Source organism: Puma concolor, chromosome D3 (assembly GCF_028749965.1).
Source record: "Puma concolor isolate L17-30 chromosome D3, mPumCon1.1.hap2, whole genome shotgun sequence".
Taxonomy (NCBI): Eukaryota; Metazoa; Chordata; class Mammalia; order Carnivora; family Felidae; genus Puma; species Puma concolor.
Window position 1 is genome coordinate 10,145,259 of NC_141678.1, and position 26,245 is coordinate 10,171,503.

The following is a 26,245-nucleotide window of genomic DNA, read 5'->3' on the forward strand; positions in this document are numbered from 1 at the left end:
CTGGAGCCTGCTTCAGATTCTGTGTCTCCCTCTCTCTCTGCCCGTCTCTCTCAAAAATGAATAAGTGTTAAAAAAAATTTTTAAAAAAGACTGAACTAGAAAAATGTCCATTCATCAACATGGAGAAGGCGCGAATATTGTAACAGTTTGGATCATAGAGGAATTTCTGGCTAGAAACAATGACCTGAGGGCTACCAAGCTGTTTAGAGTCCAAACAAAGTGAAATGCATTAACAGAACAAGAGTCTACTAATCCAAGAAAAATCAAATTACATGAAATTGTCCAGACTTATTTAGTTACTAGTCAGTCTTTGGGTGGGTTGGGGGAGGGGGGGAACAGAAGGGGAAGATCCGCATCCCCAGGTATCTTCCTCACAGAGGTTTATGGAAGAAGGGAAATGTTCCAGCCAAATCATTCAGCAAGTTCCATGCAACTGACCTGAGAGTACCATGTAATCCAGACCCCAATTTGCTTACTCCTCTTCCAACTGAGTTAGTAGTATACAGGTAGAGACCATCCGCCGTGAGACAGCGCCCTAAGTCAGCATCTGAAATCATTTTTTCACAGGTAAATTATATACATGATTTTTCTAATGAAATTACAAACATGCTTCTAGTGAAAAAGCCTTAGGAGGTTGAGTGAAAGATAATCTCCCACTTCTAAAATAAATGCTTCAGTGTGACTTCCAGGAAAGATGGCTCAAACCCCCAAATCAAGACTCTAGAATGTAGTGGGATCAGGAACCAACATCCGGTAAAGAGGTCAGATAGATAATAGCAGGGGAATCTGGTTCTACCTGCCAGAAGTTTTCTTCTTGTCTTTTTGAATAGCAAAAATAGAGTCAAAGTGCATAACTTGAGAGGACTCTGAGAGGACTAAGACTCGAGGACTTTCAGTAATGATCCGGTGGTTAAAAAGCCATGAGCTCTTAAGAGCTCTGGGCACTTATTAGTTGACCTTAGGCCTTTCTGAACCTCAGTTTCTTCATCCAGAAAATGAGACTACTCTGTACCTCAAGAGTCACTGTGATGGTTAAAGGAGATAGCACAGGGGAACACCCACAGGCCCCTGGTTCAAAACCAGTGTTCCATAAATGGCAAATGCTATTATGCTGGCATACCCATGAAACTCGTGGACCTAAAGTCTGCTTCTGTGGATTTCCCATCCAGTGACTCTGTTCCCCCTTAGCTGTATCCACTGCCAGCTAAAAACCGTATTACTCCATAGAATAGTAAACAGTTTATTAATTTACCCTCAAGAATTTGTCCTAAAGAGACAGCTTGTAAAACTTTCAGTGTTTTCCTCACCATTTCACCATGGTGAAGTTTGTCTACTACCTGTCCTATTAAAGGAAATCCAACACCACAGCCCTCATATTTAGTAACGAATATGCTGTTATCTTAAGAATTCAGTCTACGAATCCCAGACAACTACAATTTGTAACTATTAGGTTCTTCAAAAGACCGTTAAAGTGAGTAATCGTTTTTAAAATATTTTCTTTCCTTAAGTATTTTAACTTGGAACCTATAAAGATCCATTTATTCGTTCCTCTTTAGATAGAGGCCTAGGGCCTTCTGAGGAGTCTGACAAGGGGTGGGAGTGAAAGTGACAGAGAAGATTGGCCCCGAGTTGATACTTGTTGAAGCCAAGTGAGGAGTGCCAGGGGTTGACTAAAGCATCCTCTCAACTTCTATATCTGTTAGATGTTTCCATATTAAAAATAAGGTTACTTTTTAAATTCTAAGAAAAATATTCTCTAGGTGGAAGCAAAACTAAAAGTACAAGGGAGTGGAAACCAAGCAGACCGGTTTAACACCATCATCCCCCGTAAGAAACTACCCCAAGGTAGATACTAAAAGAAGTAAAGGGAGAAAATAAAGGGGTTCGGGTTTCATTTGAAGATGTAAATTTCAGCCTACAATGTTTAAGAACTTCTTGGGTTTTACAGGCTCTTTGCTTCTCCTGTTGACTCTAGTTGCATCAGATCCATTTTACCATTGGTTCCTTTTACCAGCTCACATGACTATTTGGAAGCAACAGTGGACACGAAAAGACACGGGCCCCAGGATGAGAGGTGCAGCGGTGGCCTGCCTCTCAGACTGCATCCCATGCCCTTAAGGCTGTCCAGGAAGTTTCCCCATCAAGGGTGAGAAATGCAAGTAATCTCCAATTTCTTAGAGATTCACTTTGAGTCTTTCCAGAAGACAACTGAAGGTCTTAGAAACAATTTCCTGGGGCGTCTTAAATTCCTATTTCATCGGTTACATAACGTTGTTTAATGACAGAATACCAGCTACAACAACTAACAGGTTTGGGAGCAAGGTAGACAGACTCTTGGTGAGCCTGCACCTCCACAGGAGGAGGCTAGAAGCAGCCTGCCTGGGGTGCCAGGGCACCGCTCACTACTTCTACCACACAAACGGAGAGGCCACCTTCATCCAACAAGTCAGGTAAGTGAAGGTCAATTAAGAGAAGTTCTGCCATTTTCACGGAGATCACAATAAACTGATATGGAAAACTTCTGAAAGTGTAAAAACATTTTAATCCAGCCCATTTTGTTAAAGGAGAGACTTAATCCATGCTCCTTTGAACAATCTTGTCTCCCCCCAATCCCGCCCCTTTTAGGACAGAGGGTTCAACCACACACACATAATAAGTTACTAAAAGAAACAGCATCAGGCTTAGGCAGCAAGATCTGACCTTCTGTTCATGGACATAAAAATTTAACTTAAGGCTCCCAGGCTCAAACTCAAATACCCAGGAGTCCACTGCAGTAATTCATGGCTCCTTGGCTAAAGCGTATGGATGATCCCTTTCCCTTGCGATAGTAAAACCTATCCATTTTCTTACCTCCCTGAGCATCAGCTTTTACACTTTTACTGATAAAGCAGACAAAGAACTCACTGTATAGGATCCTAGCGCTTTTAGTTAAGAGAACAGAGTTCTACCCAAATCGTTTGCCACAATGATCCAAGGCCATTCTTTTCACATCTTAACTTCAGTCACAGGATCAAAACCCCTACGTTACCTTTGTTTTCAGAACTGGAGCCGGTGCTACTATCTGGTGCAGGCAACATGTCTTCATACCCCCACGATACTATGTGTTTGCCACCGAGCAAACAGGAGGGGGAGCCAGGCCCCCCTTCCAAAAGCAACAGCCTAAAAACGGGGAGATGGGAGAATCATGAAGACAAGGAAACTATCCATTTCAGCAAGAAAATGAAAGTCATCTCAAAGAGCAGATAACTAGTTTTGAACAAATACATATCTGGAAAAAACAGTCATGTTTTTAAATTTAAAAATTACAAATCCATGCTTACAGAAACATAATAAAAGTACAGCTGTGTATAGGGGCGCCTGGGTGATTCAGTCAGTTGGGCAACCGACTTCAGCTCAGATCATGATCTCATCATGGTCTGTGGGTTCAAGCCGCGCGTCGGGCTCTGTGCGGACAGCTCAGAGCCTAGAGCCTGCTTCAGATTCTGGGTCTCCCTGTCTTTCTTCTCCTCCCCACCTTGTGTTCTATCAAAAATAAACACTGGGGCACCTGGGTGGCTCAGATGGTTAAGCGTCCAACTGCAGCTCAGGTTATGATCTCGTGACTCGTGGATTTGAGCCCCGCGTTGGGCTCTGTGCTGATAGCTTGGAGCCTGGAGCCTACTTCGGATTCTGCATCTCCCTCTCTCTCTCCCCCTTCTCCACTCCCACTATCTCTCTCTCACTCTCTCAAAAATAAGCAGTAAATGTTTATTTAAAAAAATTTTTTTTAAGTACAGTTGTGTATAAAATGTATAGGTTTTATATATATGTAGGGGGGTAGTTAGGGTAAGGATTGGGAGGCACATACACTAAAACATTAGGAATGGTTATCTTTGGGTAATGAGCTTATAAATGATTTTCAGTTTCTTCTTTACACTTTCACAGATCTTAAAATCTATAATAAAAATTCACTATAAGCGATTACATTTTAAAAAAACAAAATAGAAACTAAACAACACGCTCTAGGAACACTTTCAAAAAAGGAAAGAGGAGACAGAATTCTTAAGATGAATAGGATAATATTCTTATTTTAAAATATGAATCACTAATTAAGCAGTTTAGCTCTCTACCTGTTAGACTATGTACAAATCTCCCTCATGGAGGAAGAAGATAAGGATCCGAAGTGACAACTTACCTATACAGTACATCGGCTACAGGCAGGGACCCCAGATCAGTCTGTTTCTGTAACAGATGGACCGTATGGACAAAAGTCTTCAATGATCCCCTAAAAATAAAAGGAAGGAAAATCGTCACAACTGCTAAGTCAAATAAGAAGGTTGATTTTATTAGCCACGTGAGAAGGTTCCAGAAGGGGTCTATCTGTTTCCACCAATCAGAAGACGTATTGTACAAAATATACTTGATTCGTACAGATCACCACTGACTCATACAAAAAGTTTTATGAGCGGCACCAATTATGCCAATTAGGATGTTCTCCTTGCATCTGTAAACGAGTTCCCCCCAACACAAAAGTTCAAAACAGAAGGCTCAAACACAAAGAACATGTGGCGATTACGCTTGGACACCATTTCATCAAGTCCTTCTCTAGCCTAGGAGAGAGATTTTACAGAAGGCAGTTACATTTAATAAATAATCTATGGGGCGCCTGGGTGGCGCAGTCGGTTAAGTGTCTGACTTCAGCCAGGTCACGATCTCGCAGTCCGTGAGTTCGAGCCCCGCGTCGGGCTCTGGGCTGATGGCTCAGAGCCTGGAGCCTGTTTCCGATTCTGTGTCTCCCTCTCTCTCTGCCCCTCCCCTGTTCATGCTCTGTCTCTCTCTGTCCCAAAAATAAATAAATGTTGAAAAAAAAAAATAAAAAATAAAAAATAAAACAAAAACTAAGCTTGGAAATACTGTTAGATTATTTATTTATTTTTTATTTTAACTTCATTCATTTATTTTGAGAGAGAGAGAGAGAGAGAGAGAGAGAGAGAGAGAGAGAGAGAGAGAAACAGGAGCTAGGGAGAGGCAGAGAGAGGGAGGGAGAGAGGATCCCAAGCAGGCTCCACACTGTTAGCCCAAAGCTGGGTTCAATCTCATGAGCCAGGAGACCACGACTAGAGCAGAAATCGAGAGTCAAGCGCTTAACCAACCAAGCCACCCAGACACCTCCAAGCTTAGTTTTTAAAGATCTTTAAGTTTATCCATTTTACATAACTCTCCCCAAACCCCATCACATTAAATATGACTGAAGAGGAATACATTCCAGTAATTTTTAATTTTTTTTTATTAAGTAACCTCTGCCTCCAACATGGGGCTCAAACTCATGACCCTGACATCAAGAGTCACAGGCTCTACCAACTGAGCCAGCCAGGCCTCAAACAATTAAGATTTTGTTCTCAGAGGTGTTGCTTCTGCTTCCCTTGCTGTGAAGTACGTGATTGTAATACTCACAGAGCTCACCACTACCCAATTTCCTTTTGGTTCCCAAGACTCAAGACTCTGGGAAATCTAGAATATGGTCAGCAGGATCTAAAAGAAGGTGCTTTTAAGATGCATGGGACTTACCTGGCCAGATCCTAAGTATAAATCACCACAGAACATTTCCTGAACGAAATGATCACCTGTATCAGATAGGCTGACTTCGGATCGCTGCCTTATTCTCTTAGCCAAGGCTTTAATTGCTGGGTAGCCTATACCTCAACCCTAAAAGAAACAGGATACCGGACACTAGACCGAGTAGGCTTAAAGTCCTCCTCTTAAGCATCCCTTTCACTACCTCTGGTGTTCAAAGAATCAAAACCAAAGAGCAATACAATATAAAGAGGGAAGGCAGCAGACAGGGTCTAAATGCTCAAGCTGGGAGTCCGGCCACTCACCAGCTGCCCCATCTCAAACCTGTCACTTAATTCCTATGGACTTTTGCTTCTTCATTTCTCCAACAGGGAGACGTCCCTGGGGTGCAACAAGGTTGAAATAAAGGGGCAAAAGCACACTGGAACATTTAAGGCCATGAAACCAACTGTAAGGTATAGTTACCTGCCACACAGTCACTGGTTCCCTGGTTCCTAAGCTCCTCCAGGATCTGAGCCCTGCCAAGCTCCTCTCCTGTCCCTTTTCTCTCCCACTGCCTTCCAGCTGGTTACCTTGCTGTCCCCTCGACTACACCAAGCACAGAAAGAGCACCCGAGTTGTGGCACTTGCTGCTTTTCTTGACCACGACACTCGGTCACTGGCTGGCTCTTTGTCATCTTCCCGGCCTCTGCTCCACTTCAGTAAGGCCTTCCCTGGGCTCCAACAAATGCTGTCCCACCTCCACTTAGTCATTCTGTAGCAAAATATCCTGCTAGGTCTTCCTACAAATGAGCAGCCCTCTCTGAAGTGATCTTATGCATGGCAACTTTGCAGTTTCAGGCACCAATGATCTTGCTCACTGCTGGATCCCCACTGCCTAGAAGGGCACCCTGCACACGGAAAGTGAGCAATAATTATTTACAAGGTGAATCGCCCGGAGTCCATTCAACTGCAAGGTATGAAACCATGAGTCACTATGTTCCTAAAACCTAGCAAGGTTCCTGGCAAAGGTGTTCAATAAATGTTAGTTGGCTGAACGAATAAACATCTTCAAAATATGAAAATATTTGGTCTTTGAAAGCATCAATCTCAGAAGTTCAATTAGGTCCCTAATAACTTCATTAAAGTAGATAACCCAACTGAAAAGCTTAGGACTTCTGAGGTAAATACAGTCCAGGGCGGAGGGCAATATTGGCAAGACAATGTAGGAACAATCTTTAAAAACAACACAAGGATGCCTAGGTGCCTTGGTCGTTAAGCATCTGACTTCGGCTCAGGTCATGATCACACAGTTTGTGAGTCTGAACCCTGCTTTGGGTAAAACACGAACCCCCAGTGAGCCCCACTTCTGTCTCTTATGGGATTCTTTCTCTCTGCCCCTCACTCACTTGTGCCCTCTCTCAAAAAAAAAAAAAACAACAACAACAACAACACCAAGAGGAAACTAAAAACACTCATTTCAACATTTCTGAGTGGAATTTGGAAACTCAAGCACATGAAGCAATTCCAATAACTAGCAGATTGAATGTGGGCACAAAAAGTAAAGTTTATGATCCTATGTTCAATAACTACAAAAAAATGTTTAAAATTCAAGAGCTGATGATTATTCCTAACATTCTAAATCTGCCTTAAGACAGTTCTACCTAAAAGCATATTTTCTCTAAATGAGATTTTTGTATTAATAATAAATCTATTTAGGGCTTGTAAAATACAGATCAATCCAATATAAAGCCTTTCCAGGGGAACTTATTTCGGTACCACCCAGTAATGTCTCCAGAATTAAGCTCATGTCAGGATTTCCACAATCTACAGTCTTCAGGGATCTGAAACTAGGCTAAGACACTTTGCTCAGGGCAAAGAAACTGACAAATACTGGTGCCATCTTGCCTTAAAAAATAGCTTGAGGGGCGCCTGGGTGGCGCAGTCGGTTAAGCGTCCGACTTCAGCCAGGTCACGATCTCGCGGTCCGTGAGTTCGAGCCCCGCGTCAGGCTCTGGGCTGATGGCTCAGAGCCTGGAGCCTGTTTCCGATTCTGTGTCTCCCTCTCTCTCTGCCCCTCCCCCGTTCATGCTCTGTCTCTCTCTGTCCCAAAAATAAATAAACATTGAAAAAAAAATTAAAAAAAAAAAAACAAAAAAAAAAACAGCTTGATAGTCAACCATCTGAAGGTCAACTCTGAAACCATAAAAACAGGGAAAGAAGTCTTATAGCTAAGAACTTCACAATCCTCCAAGAAGAATTTTCCCACATACACTTTGCTTTAAAAAAAAAAAAAAAAAAAAAAAAAAGGAAAAGAAAAGAAAAAACAAAGGGGAGGGGGGTGTTCCTGGGTGACTCACTTAAGTGTTTGACTTCATGAAGCTCAGGTCATGATCTTATAGCTTGTGAATTCAAATCCCACATCGGGCTCCATGCTGACAGCTCAGAGCCTGCAGCCTGCTTCAGATTTTGTGTCTCCCTCTCTGCCCCTCTCCTGCTTGTGCTCGCTCTCAAAAATAGACATTAGAAAAAAAGAAGATAAAGAGAAAAAAGAACTCAAAGAAAATTCTGAAGAGGGACAGATTAGTGTGACATTAATTAGTGACACTAATCTGTCAGACCGTGGTCCCTAACAGGTCTCTAGACAACTAGCTTAGAAGTAAGGGCAGTGGACCTTTTTCTCACAAATATGTGCGAATGAACATACAGTTATCGGGCAGGACAACGTGGAAATCCTCTCCTGGAAAAGTCACTCTGAGCACATTTCCTATTGATACGAAATCAGTAACATCAGCTTACACACAAAGGATGGCACGCTATTAAATCTGGACATATACAGAGAGATCTTTCCATTAAACTAACGGAAGCATCAGGGTCCAGAAACAGAACTTGTGACCAAATCTGTGGGACTGAGTCCAGATAATAACCCACTCACTTGCCGACACGCTCCTTAGAGACACCCGTGGAAAAAAAATTGAAAGCACAAGTTTTCTGACCGTCCTCCCAGGAGAGATACAGATACGCCACCCCCACTAACTACTGCTCCGAAAACGCTCATCATCCAAGGGGCGAGTAGATAACCGCAAGGGTTGGCTCTCCATTTTAAGCGGTTTCAGCTTTATCACGGGAGAGCAGACAGCAAAAACTGGAGCTTTAGCCTCCAGCTGGGGGTTCCTGGTGCCAAGTTTCGGTGAAGGCATCTTCTGCGCGGTCAAGGCTGGGGAATCCAATGCTGCCAACCAAGAAGGCCTCCTGGACGCGACGACTTCATCAAACGGGCCTGCCCTCTTACTCACGCCCCACCCCCGGCAGCACGTCAGCAGGCGGTACGTCTGACTGCCCTTACCTGGCACATGCTAACGCCACCAGAGCGGCAGCAGCATTTTCCTTTTGCTTATGTGGGACGTGTCGGCCCGTGTCGGGAGCGTCCTCCAGCCAGGAGCACAGCAGAGTTTCGATGCCATTGAGACAGTCGGCGGGCTCCTTGGTCAGGCTCAAAGGCTGGCAGTCGCGAAGGCAGTTCAATAGCACCTCGGCAGTTATGTTACAGAGGGAGGGGTCCGTTCTGCTCTGGGACTGAATGAGGGGGAAGACCAGCAGGAGCCCCATCCGAGACGTGAAGGGCGCCTGCTCGGGTTGCTGCAGCAAGCCCTGGCGTTTGAGCAGGGCCAGGGTCTCTTCGTCACCCGAACTCTCTCTCTCGTGCTGTTCCTCCAAGGCCAGCTGGCGCTGGGCATTCCACAGTCCTCGCAAGGCGTTCAGGCGGTATTCCAGCAGGCGGGCGTAGGCGTTGCTCTGATTGCCACACACAGAGCGCAAACGTTCGGCTAATTCCGTCGGGTTCTTGGTCTCAAATGTTAAAATCTAAGGGAGGAAACAAACAAACAAAGAAGTTCGTGTGCATGGTTTTCACCACCGCTTTCACCTGCGGAAGCAAGTCTAGCCAATGGTGTCTAAAAACAGTCCACGTAAATCATCGTAACTGCGGCCAAATGTGAAAATATGTGCCATAAAGCCAGGTAGTTGCTGATGGAGATTTTTCTCCTTGTGGCGTTTCTGCTAGTGCTCCAATTAAAAGTAATATCAGACCTAACTGAAAGAGCCCAAATCATAAAAATAGTGAAGGGTGGAATTCAGAAGTTACTTTGCTCTAGAAAATGGAGGTACAAATCTTAATTAAATGCTCGAGTTATCATGTAAGTCTGACTCCACTTACCAGGTGGATTATACATGAAAAGAACAAAGTTTTACCTTCAAAATCGAATATACCTAGTCAATAATTGATAGTTTATGGTTCTTTGATTTTGAAGAACACTCCATTTTTACTACTGTTAATCCATTATTTCAATCGATGACATGGTATAGATTTATTCAGATTTATACGAACAGAGGAATCACTACTAGTTTCTTGCCAAAACCTACAATTACCAGGAGAGCTTCTCTAGATCTTCAGCAACTAGGGAAATAAAACCACTAAATCCTCAATCAAGGAAGGAACCAGCTATCAAGATAGAGAATTATGGGGGGGGGGGGGGAGGGGGCTCAGTCAATTAAGCGTCGGACTTAGGCTCAGGTCATGATCTCAGTTTGTGAGTTAGAGCCCCGCGTCAGGCTCTGTGCTGACAGCTCAGAGCCTGGAGCCTGCTTCGGATTGTGTCTCCCTCCCTCTGCCCCTCCCCTTGCTCACACTCTGTGTGTGTGTGTGTCTCTCTCTCTCTCTCTCTCTCTCTCTCTCTCTCAAAAGTAAATACACATTAAATTTTTTTTTAAAAGAATAGAATTAGGGCCTGCTGGGTGGCTCATTTGGTTGAGCAACCAACTCCATTTCAGCTCAGGTCAAGATCTTATGATATCCGAGCACTGATGGTGCTAAGACTACTTGGGATTCTCACTCTCACTTTCTCCCCCACCCTTGCCCCTCTCAGGCTTGCACGCACACATGTGCTCACTTTCAAATAAACTTTTAAAAATAAATGAATTAAACTTGGTGATGCCAAAAGTTTGCACATATAAATTCAACTAGGTTAAAATGAACAAACTACTGTGGGAATGCAAGCTGGTGCAGACACTCTGGAAAACAGTATGGAGGTTCCTCAAAAAAATAAAAATAGAACTACCCTGTGACACAGCAATTGCACTACTAGGCATTTATCCACGGGATACAGGTGTGCTGTTTCGAAGGGACACATGCACCCCCATGTTTATAGCAGCACTGTCAACAATAGCCAAAGTATGGAAAGAGCCCAAATGTCCATCAATGGATGAGTGGATCAAGAAGATGTAGTATACATATTACACACACACACACACACACACACACACACACACAGAATATTACTCGGCAATCAAAAAGAATGAAATCTTGCCATTTGCAACTATGTGGATGGAACTGGAGGGTATTATGCTAAGTGAAATTAGTCAGAGAAAGACAAAAGTCATGACTTCACTCAAATGAGGACTTTAAGAGACAAAACAGATGAACATAAGGGAAGGGAAACAAAAATCATAAAAACAGGAAGGGGGACAAAACAGAAGAGACTCAAATATGGAGAACAAACTGAGGGTTACTGGAGGGGTTGTGAGAGGGGGGATGGGCTAAGGGTAAGAAATGGGTAAGGGGCATTAAGGAACCTACTCCTGAAATCATTGTTGCACTATATGCTAACTAATTTGGATGTAAATTAAAAATAAAATAAAATTTTAAAAAGTTTTGAAAAGACAAAAACTAAAAAAATGAACAAACTACTGTAAGCAACAACGGAGGACACTCTAGGAGCAAACACATTAAAACAATATCAGGGGCCAGAGGAATCTGTTTCTCAGTAGACCAAAAAAGGGTGGGAAGAGGTTTGAAATAAAAGCAAAAAAAAAAAAAAAAAAAATTTGTCATTTTAAAAGGTTATATAGTTCACTTTATTTCTCTCAGAAACCTGCAAAATAATTTTACTACCTCAAATTTTTCCCTTCAAAATAACCCAATAAAACAACAAGAACTTCCAGAACAATGTAAACCCTGTATCTGCCTTGCTTAGCCATACATGCAAGTCACTGAAGTGAAAAAAATGTTCAGTTTAAAAAGACATATTCCAGGGTGCCTGGCTGGCTCAGTCAATAGAGCATGTGATTTGATCTCAGGGTTGTGGGTTCAAGCCCCATGTTGGGTGTGGAGCCTACTTATAAATAAAAACCAAATTCCAATTCAAAAAATGTATTTCGTGTATCTGAAAACAGTTCATAGTTAAAAAAAAAAAAAGTAAGCAATTTGAACTTCAGTGCCAGCCAATTTCAACCAACAGGAGCACCTGGGTAGCTCAGTTGGCAAAGCATCCCACTCTTGGTTTTGGCTCAGGTCATGATTTCACGACGTGTGAGTTCTAACCCCACACTGGGCTCTGTGCTGACAGTGTAGAGCCTGCTTGGGAGTCTGTCTCTCTCTCTCCTCCCTCCCCTCCCCCCCCCCCGCCCTGCTTTGCTCGCTTGCTCACACTCTCAAACTTAAAAAAAATATATTAAAAAAAAATAAAGTTTCATGGCACAAAAGCAGACACTCAGATCAACGGAACAGCAGAGAACCCAGAAATGGACCCACAAACATATGGCCAACCCATCTTTGACAAAACGGCAAAGAATATCCAAAGGAATAAAGACCGTCTCTTCAGCAAATGGATCTGGGAAAGCTGGAGAGGAACATGCAGAAAAATGAACCTGGACCACTGTCTTACACCATACACAAAAATAAACTGAAAATGGATGAAAGACCTCAATGTAAAACAGAAAGCCATCAAAATCCTCGAGGAGAAAGCAGGCAAAAACCTCTTTGACCTCGGCCGCAGCAACTTCTTACTCAATATGTGTCTGGAAGCAAGGGAAACAAAAGCAAATGAACTCATCAAAATAAAAAGCTTCTGCACAGCAAAGTAAACAATCAGCAACCCATGGAATGGGAGAACATATTTGCAAACAACAGGTCAGATACAGGTTTAGTATCCAAAACCTATAAAGAACTTACCAAACTCAACACACAAAAAACAATCAATCCAGTGAAGAAATGGGCAAAAAACATGAATAGACACTTCTCCACAGAAGACATCCAGATGGCCAACTGACACATGAAAAAATGTTCCACATCACTCATCATCCGGGAAATACAAATCAAAACCACAATGAGATACCACCTCACACCTGTCAGAATGGCTAACATTAACAACTCAGGCAACAACAGATGTTGGTGAGAATGCAGAGAAAAAGGATCTCTTTTGCACTGCTGGTGGGAATGCAAACTGGTGCAGCCACTCTGGAAAACAGTATGGAGGTTCCTCAAAAAAAATTAAAAATAGAACTACCCTATGACCCAGCAATTGCACTACTAGGTATTTATCCGAGGGATACAGTTGTGCTGTTTTGAAGGGACATTTGCATCCCAATGTTTATAGCAGCACTATCGACAATAGCCAAAGTATGGAAAGAGCCCAAATGTCCATTGATGGATGATTGGATAAAGAAGATGTGGGGTGTGTGTGTGAGTGTGTGTGTGTAGTATTACTAGGTAATCAAAAAGAATGAAATCTTGCCATTTGCAACTATATAGATGGAACTAGAGGGTATTATGCTAAGCAAAATTAGAGAAAAACAAATATCATATGACTTCACTCATAGGAGGACTTTAAGAGACCAAACAGATGAACATAAGGGAAGGGGAACACAAATAACAAAAACAGGGAGGGGGACAAAACAGAAGAGACTCCTATAGGGAGAACAAACAGAGGGTTACTGGAGGGATTGTGGGAGGGGGGAATGGGCTAAATGGGTAAGGGGCATTAAGGAACCTACTCCTGAAATCACTGTTGCACTGTATGCTAACTAAACTTGGATATAAATTTTAAAAGTTAAATAAGTAAACAATAAAATTTCAACCAATGACTTAGCAATAAAAACGGATACACACAACTTCAATGAATCTCGATGGCATTTTGTTGAGTACAAGCAGCCAATTTCAAAAGGTCGCATCGGTTTGATTCCATTTACATGACTTTCCGGGAAAAAAAATAGAACTATCATGATGGAGAAGAGCTCAGGGATTGCCAGAGGTTAGGGGGAACAGTCAGATTATGATTATGTAGGAATGGTATGAAGAAGTTTTTTGGAATGAACAAAGGGTTCTGTATCCTGGTGGTGGTTGTGATGTGAATCTACACATGTGTTAAAATTCATACAACAGTATACCTTCTGAAAAGGTCAATTTCACTGTACGATAAATTTTTAAACAAAAGGAAAAAAATTCCAACCAGGTTAGATCTGTATTTAACTAGGTTTTACTGGGTAAAGCTATATTGCAGGTCACGTTAAAATTAAGAACTAGGGCCATTTTTAGTTAGTTTTTAGTTTAAAAAAATTTTTTTACATTTATTTTTGAGAGACAGTGAGACAGAGCGCGAGCGGGGGAAGAGCAGAGAGAGAAGGAAACACAGAATCTGAAGCAGCTTCCAGACTCTGAGCAAGCGGTCAGCACAGAGCCTGATGCAGGGCTCAAACCCACGAGCCGTGAGATCATGACCTGAGCTGAAGTCGGACGCTCAACTGACTGAGCCACCCAGGAGCCCCCTTAGTTTTTAATACAACAGGATCAAACAAATAATGATTAAAGGTCTTACCATCAAGTCACAAACTGTTTTTCTACCTTTTGTCTGGATTCAAACATAAATCACCCTTTTATTTTTCACACAGCAGAAAGATATCATTTTTTTAAAGGTGCTTGTTATTTCAAGGGCAACCATCTACCTTGAAGCTGTAATCATATCCAAGGAAGGTAGACTGCCCTTTTGTTTTTTTTTTCCTTTAAGGATATCAACTCAAAAGTCAGTAACCAACCTCCAATATTAACAATGAGGGGCACTTAGGTGGCTCAGTTGATTAAGTGCCCTACTCTTGATTTCCGCTCAAGTCATGATCTCATTGTGTGTGAGACTGAGCCACACACAAGTTGGGATCTGTGCCAACAGTGTGGAGCCTGCTGAGGATTCTCTCTCTGCCCCTCCCTGGCTTGCGCACACACACGCTCTCACAAAAGAAATAAATGTAAAAAGAATGAAATAAAATCAACCACCAAAGACCAAGGTATTTTTCAATGTTGTTAAAAAAAAAAAAAAAGAAAAGAAAATCACAAAACTTTAAATTTGTCTTTCCAGCTATGAACATCTAAAACAAGTTTTGTTGCGTTTTTACAAGCCTTTCCAATATTGTTTTGTAATTTCCGCTGAATACAACTCTTTGATATAGAATACATGTCTTCTACATACGTTTTTACTTATGGTACACTGATCATCTCCTTAAGTTATATGAAGTAACTGTTAAAGATTCAATACAGGCTTTTATTACTCAAGAATCAAAGAGCTTAGGAACATTAAATTCAGCTATTTTTTATTATCAATCTTAAACATAAGAGGTTCTAAAATGTGATATTTCATGGTTCATAAAATATGACAGAATCTATACCTAACTCCAAATATTAAGACTAGCTGAAAAAAAAAAAAAAACTAATATACTTCTGCACTTTTTTGTGATTCTATTTTTATAAGTACTTCGGTTATATTTTGGCATTCCACTTGAAAGACAAATATTCTGAAAGGATCTGAGTTATAATTAACCAAATATTATATAATATACACACTTAAGTGACTTGTGTTTATTGATTTAGCATTATCTAAAGCACACTATGCTTTCAGAAATCCATTAGACTACTCAGCATTGTCCATTCCAATGGCCCCTTAGAAAAACTAAGAACTGTGCACTACATGGCTGTTTTTCAGAATTCTAAGTTTGAAGGTCATGGCCAAACATCAGCTCAAAGACCTCATACCTCGGAGTTTTAGTGAGTCCGCTATGAAGGATCTATTCTGGTACTTATGAATATTAAATGATTGGTCTCAGATCCTGCTATAAAACCACTGCTCTCAGTAACTGCTCGAAGTAGACCGAAGACCAGAATGTCCTTAGAAAAGGAATACTTTTTTCTTTAAGAAGGGGGAAAGCTATTTAAGACACAGGGAAGATCCCCATCAAGAAGGAAGGGTCACTAACTGTACTTTGGTGATAATGAAGTCACCCAACGAAAGGAAGGACTTTCAAAGCGACTTGTAGCCTTACAGTACTTTTTAAAAAATCATAGGTGACACACACAAGTTTAAGCTAAAACAACAATCATTCTAGAAAGCCCAACAGGGTAGAATTTGCCAGCCAAATCTAGCTTTGAACAAAATTCCAGTATTTGACCTAAGAGCAGTTATAGAGGATCTGCTCACTTCAGCCAATTTCTTTCTATCTTCCACATGGAAAAATACACGAACATACACCTGCCAGCCATGATGTAAAATATGAAATGCCAACATGCATTTCAAGTAATTGTGGTAGTAAGAAAAAGCACAGAGAGGCTTTTAAAGTAGTAGAGCATGTTATATATAAAGAAATTAACTAAACCAATAATAGAAAAGATTAGGGCATGAACTACTGCATTCCCCTGAATGTAAATATCAATATCCATCTACTTCACTGTTTGGAATAGGGATGGAAGTCTCTAAAAGGGTCAAGAAATTAAAAGATCTATTAGAGCCTACCTCTGAAAGAAATAAAGTAATCTCATTTCTAAGAATTTACCCTAAAAAAAAAAAAAATTCCAGAAATAAAATATACAGAAATGTTCACTACAGTTTTATCTGAGTGGAAAGAACAGAAGCAATCTCAACATCTAAAGGGCAGTGTTCAGGGGTGGCTGGCTGGCTAGCTTAGTCGGTACAGCATGCAACTCGATTTCAGTGTTGGGAGTTCGAGTCCCACATTGGGTGTACAGATTACTTAAGAATAAAATCAGAAAGAAAAAGAAAATAGGAATTAATCTTCAGCAAACCAGCATAGTAAAATAAATTGGGGGCACCTGGCTTGCTCAGTTGGTGGCGCATGCAACTCAATCTCAGGGTTGTGAGTTGAAGCCCTACAATGAGTGCAGATTACTTAAAAATAAATGAAACTAGAAAAATAAAAATTTAATGGGGCGCCTGGGTGGCTCAGTCGGTTAAGCCTCCGACTTGGACTCAGGTCATGATCTCACGGTTCGTGGGTTCAAGCCCTGCATTGGGCTCTGTGCTGACAGCTCAGAGCCTGAAGCCTGCTTTGGGCTCTGTGTCTCCTTCTCTCTCTGCCTCTCTGCCTCTCATGCTCGCTCTCTCTCTCTCAAAAGTAAACCTTAACAAAAAATTAAAAAATAAAATAAAAATAAGATAAAAATAAAATAAAAATAAAAATTTTAAAAAGTGCTCAATTAAAACATGATATTAGGGGCACCTGGGTGGCTCAGTTGCTTGAGCATCCAACTCTTGATTTCTGCTCAAGTTATGATCTCATAGTTTGTGGTCTTGAGCCCCATGTTAGGCTCTGCGTGGATGGTGAGGAGCCTGCTTGGGATTCTCTCTCTGCCTATGCTCTTGCTCTCTTTCACTCTTGCTCTCAAAGTAAGTAAACTTAAAGATAACATATGACAATGGAATATTATGTAGTAACTAAAAAAAAGTTGAAACCAAACAAAAAGCGGTATAAGAATTATACATGCCCTGGGGCGCCTGGGTGGCTCAGTCGGTTAAACATCTGACTTCGGCTTGGGTCATGATCTTGCAGTTCGGGAGTTCAAGACCCACATTGGGCTCTGTGCTGACAGCTCGGAGCCTGGAGCCTACTTCGGAGTCTGTCTCCCTCTTTCTCTCTGCCTCTCCCCCACTCACAATCTGTCTCAAAAATAAACATTAAAAAAACTAATTATATATACCCTATAATTAGGACTATGTAAAACACGCTTGTTCAATTTAAAATGTCATTAGTATTTGTGGTAATAGAAACACGGGTTTTCTCTGTTTAAAAAAAAATAGTGGGAAAAAAAAAAGAGAAAGAAAAAGAAACAGGGGTGCCTGGGTGGCTCAGTCAGTTAAGGATCCAACTTCAGCTCAGGTCACGATCTCGCAGTCCTTGAGTTTGAGCTGCACACCGGGCTCTGTACCGACAGCTCAGAGCCTGGAGCCTGCTTCAGATTCTGTGTCCTCCTCTCTGCACCTCCCCCCGCTCACTCTCCATCTCTGGGTCTCTCTTTCTCTCAAGAATAAACATTCAAACAAACAAAAAAAAACAGTGATAAGTTCAAGAGTTCATATTTAAGCAATCATAACTACAGGGGTGATTTTTCTAAAGCAAATGCTATTTTTAAATAACTGGTAGTCAAACAAATAGTGACGAGTGATATATTTAAAATTTGGGGGACATCTGAGAAAAAAAATCATGAAAACCACAGGCTACAGAGTCCTTACATCAGCTGACTAGTTCCATCTGTTGCACTTTGGCAGCAAATAATGTAGGGGCTGGTTAGATTCCTGGTTAGGAGGGAAGATTGAGTCGTGGGACAGGGAAGACACTGCAGATACTGGGAGCTATGAATAAACAATAAAACCTTTCACTCTCCAAAAAGAAAGGATACTTAAAACTCAGGACTATGCCTGCCTTGGCAGCACATACACTGAAACTCAGGATCACTCAAGCTCCAAACAGATGAATTACTATACTCCCTGATCGGCTACATTAACCAATTCATTAGATGTACCTGTCAGCGTAAAAAGGACTTTATACCTGGGTTGTTATTTCAAAGCAGATCAACTGGCTGGTCTTGCAAACTCAACACAAAACTTTTCAGGAAAGGCAATAGAATACGGAAACCCTCTCAAATGTTAGGGTGAATTTTTAAGTCCTTCTGTAAGTTTTCCCGTTTTTCACATTATGAAGATGGCAATCATGGCCAAATTGAATTGCATAATTGCATATGGCAATTCACAGAAGATCTCAAGTGAACCAAGTAAATGAATTGTGAATGGAAGGATGGAATTCTAGCTCTAATACAAAAGCCTAAATCAAAAGTGGATCACTTATTAAATTAGACCCCAAATCTGCATATCCCCATCCAGTCCTAGAAATACACATGTTCGAATTCTTTCAACATCTATTTGTAAAAAGGGTCTTTAATGGATAACATGATTAAGTTGCAGGCTTTAATTTAGGAGTTTAAGCCCCTAGCTTGGTGACAAAACTAGAATGGGCCCTGCCTTGTTTCCAGGTTGTTCGGCTTTGGATCAGCCCTGTGGAACTTGCTCCAGTGATTTCTCCCACATCTTCACACTCCTGCTGCTGACGGCACGATTATCAGAATTGTGAAGATTCAGGGAGCCTGCCTGGCTCAGTGAGAAGAGCACGCAACTCTTGATCTCAGGGTCATGAGTTTGAGCCCCATGTTGGGGATAGAACTTAAATAAACAAACAACAACAAAGAATGGTGAGGATGCAGGATCTAAGGAATCATGGTTCCAATTCTTGCATGAAAGTTCTCTCTCGACCTGGCCCTGCCCGATTTTCTCCTCATCTTTTGTCATTTCCCCATGACCAGGGTCCTATTTTTTTTTTTTTCATCTGCCTGCTTTTGTTGCCTGAATATTCACCCCATCGGGCTAAGTCCTACCTTTCAAAATTCAGCTCGGTCACCTGCTTTTGAAAAAATCTGGATTTCCTTACTTTTTTTTTCCCCTTTCCAGAATGAGCTTCCATGTGTGTCCACCAGGTCTAGTACATACCTCTATCAGAGGATCGGCTATAAGCTAGAAGGAAAAATGCATCTGCTGTTTCAATAGGAATGGATCAAGGATTCGTTTGTTAGGACTAAAGAAAAAGATCTCTGAAGAGATGAACTTTGTTAACTGATTGCATCACCTACTTAAAGACTACCATACTGTGATCTATTCAAACACTCAGCATATATTTTAGTAAGAGGAAAAAAAAAAAAAATCACTGTTCTTAAATATAAAAAATGTATCAAATTAAAGGAAATTATGTAACTCCAATATGTGTAACACCACAGGACTATAATGTGGGTTATTTACAGTCTCTCTCTTTCAACGAGCTGAGTACTAAAGGGGAAAAAAATTTTTTTAAGTTTTTATTATTTTGACAGAGTGTGTACGTGCACATACACACACGCGAGGGAGGGAAAGGAGCAGAGAGAGGAAGAGAGACATGCTCTCAGCACGAAGCCCAATGCAGGGCTCGAACTCACAAACTAGGAGAGAAGGACTTGAGCTGAAACCTAGAGTCGGCCGCTTAACCTACTGAGCCGACCTGGCGCACCAGGGGGAAACCAGATCTTATTCACATTTGTATCACCAGAGCTTAGCACAGTGTCTGGCACGTAAACATTTGCCAAATTAACGAGAAGATACATGAATTCCAAGAATAATTCTTTCAGGAGGTACATCTGATTCCCACTGTACATCTGAGTAACCCTTGCTCGGTTGGACTGATTAGAAGTCTGCCTTCTGGGGGCGCCTGGGTGGCTCAGTCGGTTAAGTGTCCGACTTCAGCTCAGGTCACGATCTCACGGTCCGTGAGTTCGAGCCCCGCGTCGGGCTCTGGGCTGATGGCCCAGAGCCTGGAGCCTGCTTCCGGTTCTGTGTCTCCCTCTTTCTCTGCCCCTCCCCCGTTCATGCTCTGTCTCTGTCTCAAAAATAAACGTTAAAAAAAAAAATTAAAAAAAAAAAAAAGAAAAAAGAAAAAAAAAAAAAAAGAAGTCTGCCTTCTGGAGAAATGGAAAAGAATTCTTCCTCTTCCACATAAGAGCTTTTTCATCAGATGAAGAAAATACGTGTGATAAGAGGGGACACCAGAATACGAGTTAGGGTCGTTGTTCTCAACCCTGGCCACACATTAAAATTGCTTCGAGAAAAAAAATTTTTTTTTGAGAGAGAGACAGAGAGAGAGAGAGAGAGAGAGAGAATCTGAGGCAGGCTCCAGGCTCTGAGCTGTCAGTATAGAGCCCGACATAGGGCTTGAACTCACGAGTCATGCATGAGATCACGACCTGGGCCAAAGTTGGCCGCTCAACTGAGCCACCCCATCAAGCCTCCCCATGAGAGCTTTCAAAACAATACTAATGAGTGGGCCCCAATCCAGTCAGATTAATTCAGAATACCTGGGGATGGAACCCATGGGTGTGTGTGTGTGTGTGTGTGTGTGTGTGTGTGTGTGTGTGTAACTCCACCAGTGAAAGCAATGGGCAGCCAAGATTTCCTACTGTTAGGGAATCCAGGTTCCAGCCCAGACTCCACAAATGACAATTTCCCCTTAGGGATTTTACTTTAACTCAGTATTTCTGCATCTCTAAAAATGAGGGCAACGCCTGCCTCCATTTACACAGTTAAGATGGAAACAAATGTTCAGGGAGCATTCTGAAAGGTTGCAACTACTGAACAATTGTTAGGATGCCCTTATTTTAGACCACATCACCACCAAGAAAGGGAATTTTTCCAGATTACCCTGAAAGAAAAAACCAGACCAGATGAAAGCTGGGAGTGTTGGGGGTGGGGTAAGGGAGGTATGGAATGAAACACGTGCTTCATTTGAGCCAACACCGTTTTTAAAATGCTAATGCAATCTTAAAATGCATTAGTAGAATGCCAGGGTCAGGAGCAAGGGAGGTAATAATCTCATTTATATTCTGCAATGGTCAAACTTTAACTGGAATACCCCGTTCAGTTCAGGGCACCTCATTTTAAGAGGTCATTAACAGACTAGTAGGGGTCCAGAAGAGGGTGATTGGACTACTCTGGCAATCAGGTCATGAGAAATGGTTAAGGAAGCAGGGATGCGTGGCCTACAAGGGAGGAGTTGGAATGGGGAGCAGCGTTCATAAAACTGAAGGGCTGTCAGGTGGAAGAGGAAGACTTTACTGCTCCAGAGGCAGCAGAGAAAGGAAGTTACTGGGATGCACAGCATAACAAAGAACTTGGATAATAATTTGAAGAGCGTGGATCACGATTCCTGGATATACTTAAAACAAAGATTCTTGGGGGTTGGGGGATGGGTGGTGGCACTTGGGTGACTCGGTGAAGCGTTCAACTTCAGCTCAGGTCACGATCTCACGGTCCGTGAGTTTGTGACCCACATCAGGCTCTGTGCTGACAGCTCAGAGCCTAGAGCCTGTTCCAGAGTCTGTGTCTCCCTCTTGCTCTCTGCCCCTCCCCCACTTGCACTCAGTCTCTCGCTCTCAAAACGTTAAAAAAATTTATCTTAAAGTTTCTTGGGATCCACCTACAAAGACCATTTCAAGAAGTCTAGGATGTGCCCTGGAACCTACATCTGAAGAAGCAGGCTCTGTGTAATTCTGGGTAATTTTTAAAAATTTTTTATAGAAGGTTTATAATTCACATCATAAAATTCATACACTTAAGGTGCAAAAGTCAATGGCTTTTAGTATATTCAGAGTCATACAGTCATTAGCACAATTTTAGAACCCTTCCAACACCTCCGAAAGAAACTCGGTACCCATTAGCAATCTCTCCCCTTCCCCCAAATCTTACTTAGGCCTCGGCCATCACTAACCTACTGTCTAGATTTACATATTCTTCGCATTAAATGTAAGTGGAATGCTACTACGCGTGGTATTTTGCATAAGTCACTTAGCATTATGTTTTTGAGATTTGTCTATGTTGTAGCATACATTAGCACTTCATTCTGGTTTACTGAATATTTCATTCTATGGATAGATCACATCGTATTTATCCATTCATTGATTGGAGTTCTACTTTTGGGAGGTTATGAATAACGCTGCTATGAACATTCAAGTTTTTGTGCGGACGTAGGTTTTCATCCCTTGGGGTTATTTACCCAACAGAAAAACCACGGAGTCATATGGTAACTGTTTTTACCCTATGGAGGAACCGCTCAACTGTTCTCCAAAGTGGCTGCACCTTTTAAATTTCCAGCAGCAATGTATGAAGATTTCAGTCTCTCCACATCATTGCTAACACTTGTTATTATCTGTCTTTTGATTACAGCCATCCAAGTGGGTGTGAAATGGTAACTCACGTGCTTTTGATTTGCCTTCCCTGACGGTTAACGATGTTAAACATCTCGTGGGCTTACTGGTCATTCGCCTATCTTTGGAAAAACAGTACGTTTTGTGAAACAGCGGTTTTGCTATGTCAAAAACAGTAACTCCAACGGACAAACACATCAAATACATTTAAACCCACAAGCTTATATTATGAAAAAGAAATCACCATTGGAGGATGTTGGTAAACCAGCTCATTTTGAAAAGTGGTTAATACAGGGAAAGATTCAAACATGTGTCCTGCCTTTCTCATATGAACCGTACACCTAGATGAGCAAACCGTTGAGGAAAGAAAACTTCCCTTTACATAAGCGTTACGACTAATCAAAGTATGCAGGTATGACGGACCGGCACCATTTTGCGATCTCGATTTAAAAGATGTAGGCACAGGGCTTTAATAGCTGCAAACAGGGGCGCCTGGGTGGCACAGTCGGTTAAGCGTCCGACTTCAGCCAGGTCACGATCTCGCGGTCCGTGAGTTCGAGCCCCGCGTCGGGCTCTGGGCTGATGGCTCAGAGCCTGGAGCCTGTTTCCGATTCTGTGTCTCCCTCTCTCTCTGCCTCTCCCCCGTTCATGCTCTGTCTCTCTCTGTCCCAAAAATAAATAAACGTTGAAAAAAAAAATTAAAAAAAAAAATAATAGCTGCAAACATCACAAAAAAGCAGCAGACATCATATGCCTATTGACAAACACATACACCACCACCTGAGAAGCAGTCTTGCAAAAAAAAAAAAAAAAAAGACAAAAAAAAACAAAAACAAAGACAACAATCAGACTTGAATTTGATCAAACCATGCTCTAGAAGAACAAAATTTTGTCAACAAATAAACCAGAAGGCCAGAGGTGGGGAGAAAGGAAACAGTTTAAAAGATATCTCAGTGTGTCTTATTTAGATCCTCAAACAACCTTTAAAAAAATATTAACAATTCTAAGACAATTGGAGGGGTGCCTGGGTGGCTCAGTTGGTTAAAGGTCTGACTTCAGCGGAGGTCATGATCTTACAGTTCAGGAGTTTGAGCCCCACATCAGGCTCCGTGCTCACACAGCACAGCGTGCTTGGATCCTGTCCCTCTCTCTCCCTCTCAAAAACATTTTTAAAAAATGGAAATTTGAACACTGCCTATGTAATTTTAAGGAATGGTTTTTTTTTTTTTTTTTTTTTTTTTTGAGACAGAGAGAAACAGAGCATGAGCAGGGGAGGGGCAGAGAGAGAGGGAGACACGGAATCTGAAGCAGGCTCCAGACTCCGAGCTATCAGTACAGAGCCTGACGTGGGGCTCGAACTCACAAGCTGTGAGATCATGACCTGATCTGAAGTCGGTTGCTTAACCAACTGAGCCACCCAGGCACCCCAGGAATGGTTAATTTTTAAAGATACTATTATGTTAGGATTTTTTAAAGGAGTCTTTTATATATATATATATATATATATATATATATATATATATATATATATATACACACACACACATACACACACACACATATATCTTAGACATATATTGAATATATATCTTTTAGATATATATTGAAGTATTTATGAATAAAATGATAGGTCACAGAAAGACATTCTATGCTCATGGATTTGAGGAGCAAGTATTGTTGAAAGGCGTCTACGATGCAAAGCAATCTATACATTTAATTCAATTCCTATCAAAATAGCAACATCATTTTTCACAGAACTAGAACAAACAATTCTAAAATTTGTATGGAATGACAAAAGACCCCAAATATCCAAAGCAATCTTGAAAAAGAAAACCTGGAGGCATCACAATTCCTGACTTTAAGTTATATTACAAAACTGTAGGATTCCAAATGGTATGGTGCTGGCACAAAAACAGACATACATGTCAATGAAACAGAATAGAAAAAGCCCAAATAAACACATCACTATATGGTCAATTCACCTTGACAAAGCAGGAAATATACCAAGGAAAAAGACAGTCTCTTCAACAAATGATGTTGGGAAAACTAGACGGCAACATTCAAAAGAAAGAAACTGGACACTTTCTTACGTCACACACAAAAATAAATTCAGAATGGATGAAAGACCTAAATGTGATGGGAGACCGGATACCATAAAACCCTAGAAGCTAACACAGGCAGTAACTTCTTTGTCATTGACAGTAGCAACTTCTCTATAGCAAATACAAACTATTGGGACTACATCAAAATAAAGCTTCTCTGCACAATGAAGAAAACAATCAACAGAACTAAAAGGCAACCTATGGAATAAGATTTTTGCAAATGACATCCAATAAAGGATTAGTACCTCAAATACACAAATATATACAAAGAGCTTATGAAACACCCCCCCAAAACAAAAAACAAAAAATGAACAGTAGAGGGGCACCTGGGTGTCTTAGCTGGTTCAGCTTTGGCTCAGATCACAATCTCACGGTTTGTGGGTTCGAGCCCCACGTCAGGCTTTGCACTGAAAGTGCAGAGCCTGCTCTGGATTCTGTCTCCCTCTCTTTCTCTCTGCCTCTACCCCCCCCCAAAATAAACATTTAAAAAATTTAAAAACTTAAAAATTTTAAAAAAATCAAAAGCAGACAGTAGACATGAACAGACATTTCTCCAAAGAAGACATACAGATGGCCAACACACACATGAAAAGATACTTATCATTTAACCGTCAGGGAAATGCAAAACAGAACTACAATGAGACATCACCTTACACCTGTCAGAATGCCCAAAAATCAACACAAGCAACAACAGGTGTCAGCAAAGATGTGGAGAAAAAGGAACCCTTGTGCACTGCTAGTAGGAATTCAAACTGGTACAGCCACCGTGGAACACAGTATGGAGGTCCCTCAAAAAGTTAAAAATAGAAATACCCTATGAGCTAGCAACCACAGTACAGGGTATTTATCCAAAGAATACAAAGATAATTGAAAAGGATACCCCTATGTTTATAGCAGCATTATTTAGCAAGAGCCAAATTATGGAAGCAGCTGAAGGGTCCACTAACTGATTAACGAGAAAAGAAGATATGGTGTGTGTATACACACACACACACACACACACACACACACACACACACACACACACACACACACACACAGGAGTATTACTCAGCCATAAAAAAAAGAATGAAATCCTGCCATTTGGAAGGACATGAATGGAGCCAGAGAGTAGAATGCTAAGTCAAACAAGTCAGAGAAAGACAAATACCATATGATTTCACTCCTGTGGAATTTAAGAAACAAAGCAAACGAGGGCAGGCACCTGGGTGGCTCAGTCGGTTGAGTGGCAGACTTCGACTCAGGTCATGATCTCGCGGTCCGTGGGTTCGAGCCCCGCGTCGGGGTCTGTGCTGACAGTTCGGAGCCCGGAGCCTGGTTCCGATTCTGTGCCTCCCTCTCTCTCTGCCCCTCCCCTGCTCACACTCTGTCTCTCAATAACAAATAAATGTTAAAAAAATTTTTTAAAAAATGAACAAACGTTTAAAAAAAAAGACAAAACTAAAAGGCAACCAACAGAATGGGAGATTTGCAAATGACATATCAGATAAAGGGTTAGTATCCAAAAATCTATAAAGAACTTATCAAACTCCACACCCAAAAAACAAATAATCCAGTGAAGAAACAGGCAAAAGATATGAAGAGACTTTTCCCAAGAAGACATCCAGATGGCCAACCGATAACATGAAAAAATGCTCCACATCACTCATCATCAGGGAAATACAAATCAAAACAATGAGATACCACCTCACACCTGTCAGAATGGCTAACATTAACGACTCAG

The 26,245-nt window shown here is 41.4% G+C and overlaps 1 protein-coding gene across 6 annotated transcripts in view; it reads right to left on the reverse strand.

The window, feature by feature from the left end:
* Nucleotides 1–26,245, reverse strand: part of HECTD4 (HECT domain E3 ubiquitin protein ligase 4) — a 190,841-nt gene that overhangs the window by 122,429 nt on the left and 42,167 nt on the right. For all 6 annotated transcript variants that reach the window (XM_086681734.1, XM_086681732.1, XM_086681733.1 and 3 more), the window contains exons 2-5: nt 8,879–9,396; nt 4,175–4,264; nt 3,029–3,159; nt 439–547 (exon numbers count right to left, since the gene is read on the reverse strand). In XM_086681734.1, the coding sequence (XP_086537860.1) occupies nt 439–547; nt 3,029–3,159; nt 4,175–4,264; nt 8,879–9,396 (848 nt within the window). The remainder of the gene's footprint in view (nt 1–438; nt 548–3,028; nt 3,160–4,174; nt 4,265–8,878; nt 9,397–26,245) is intronic.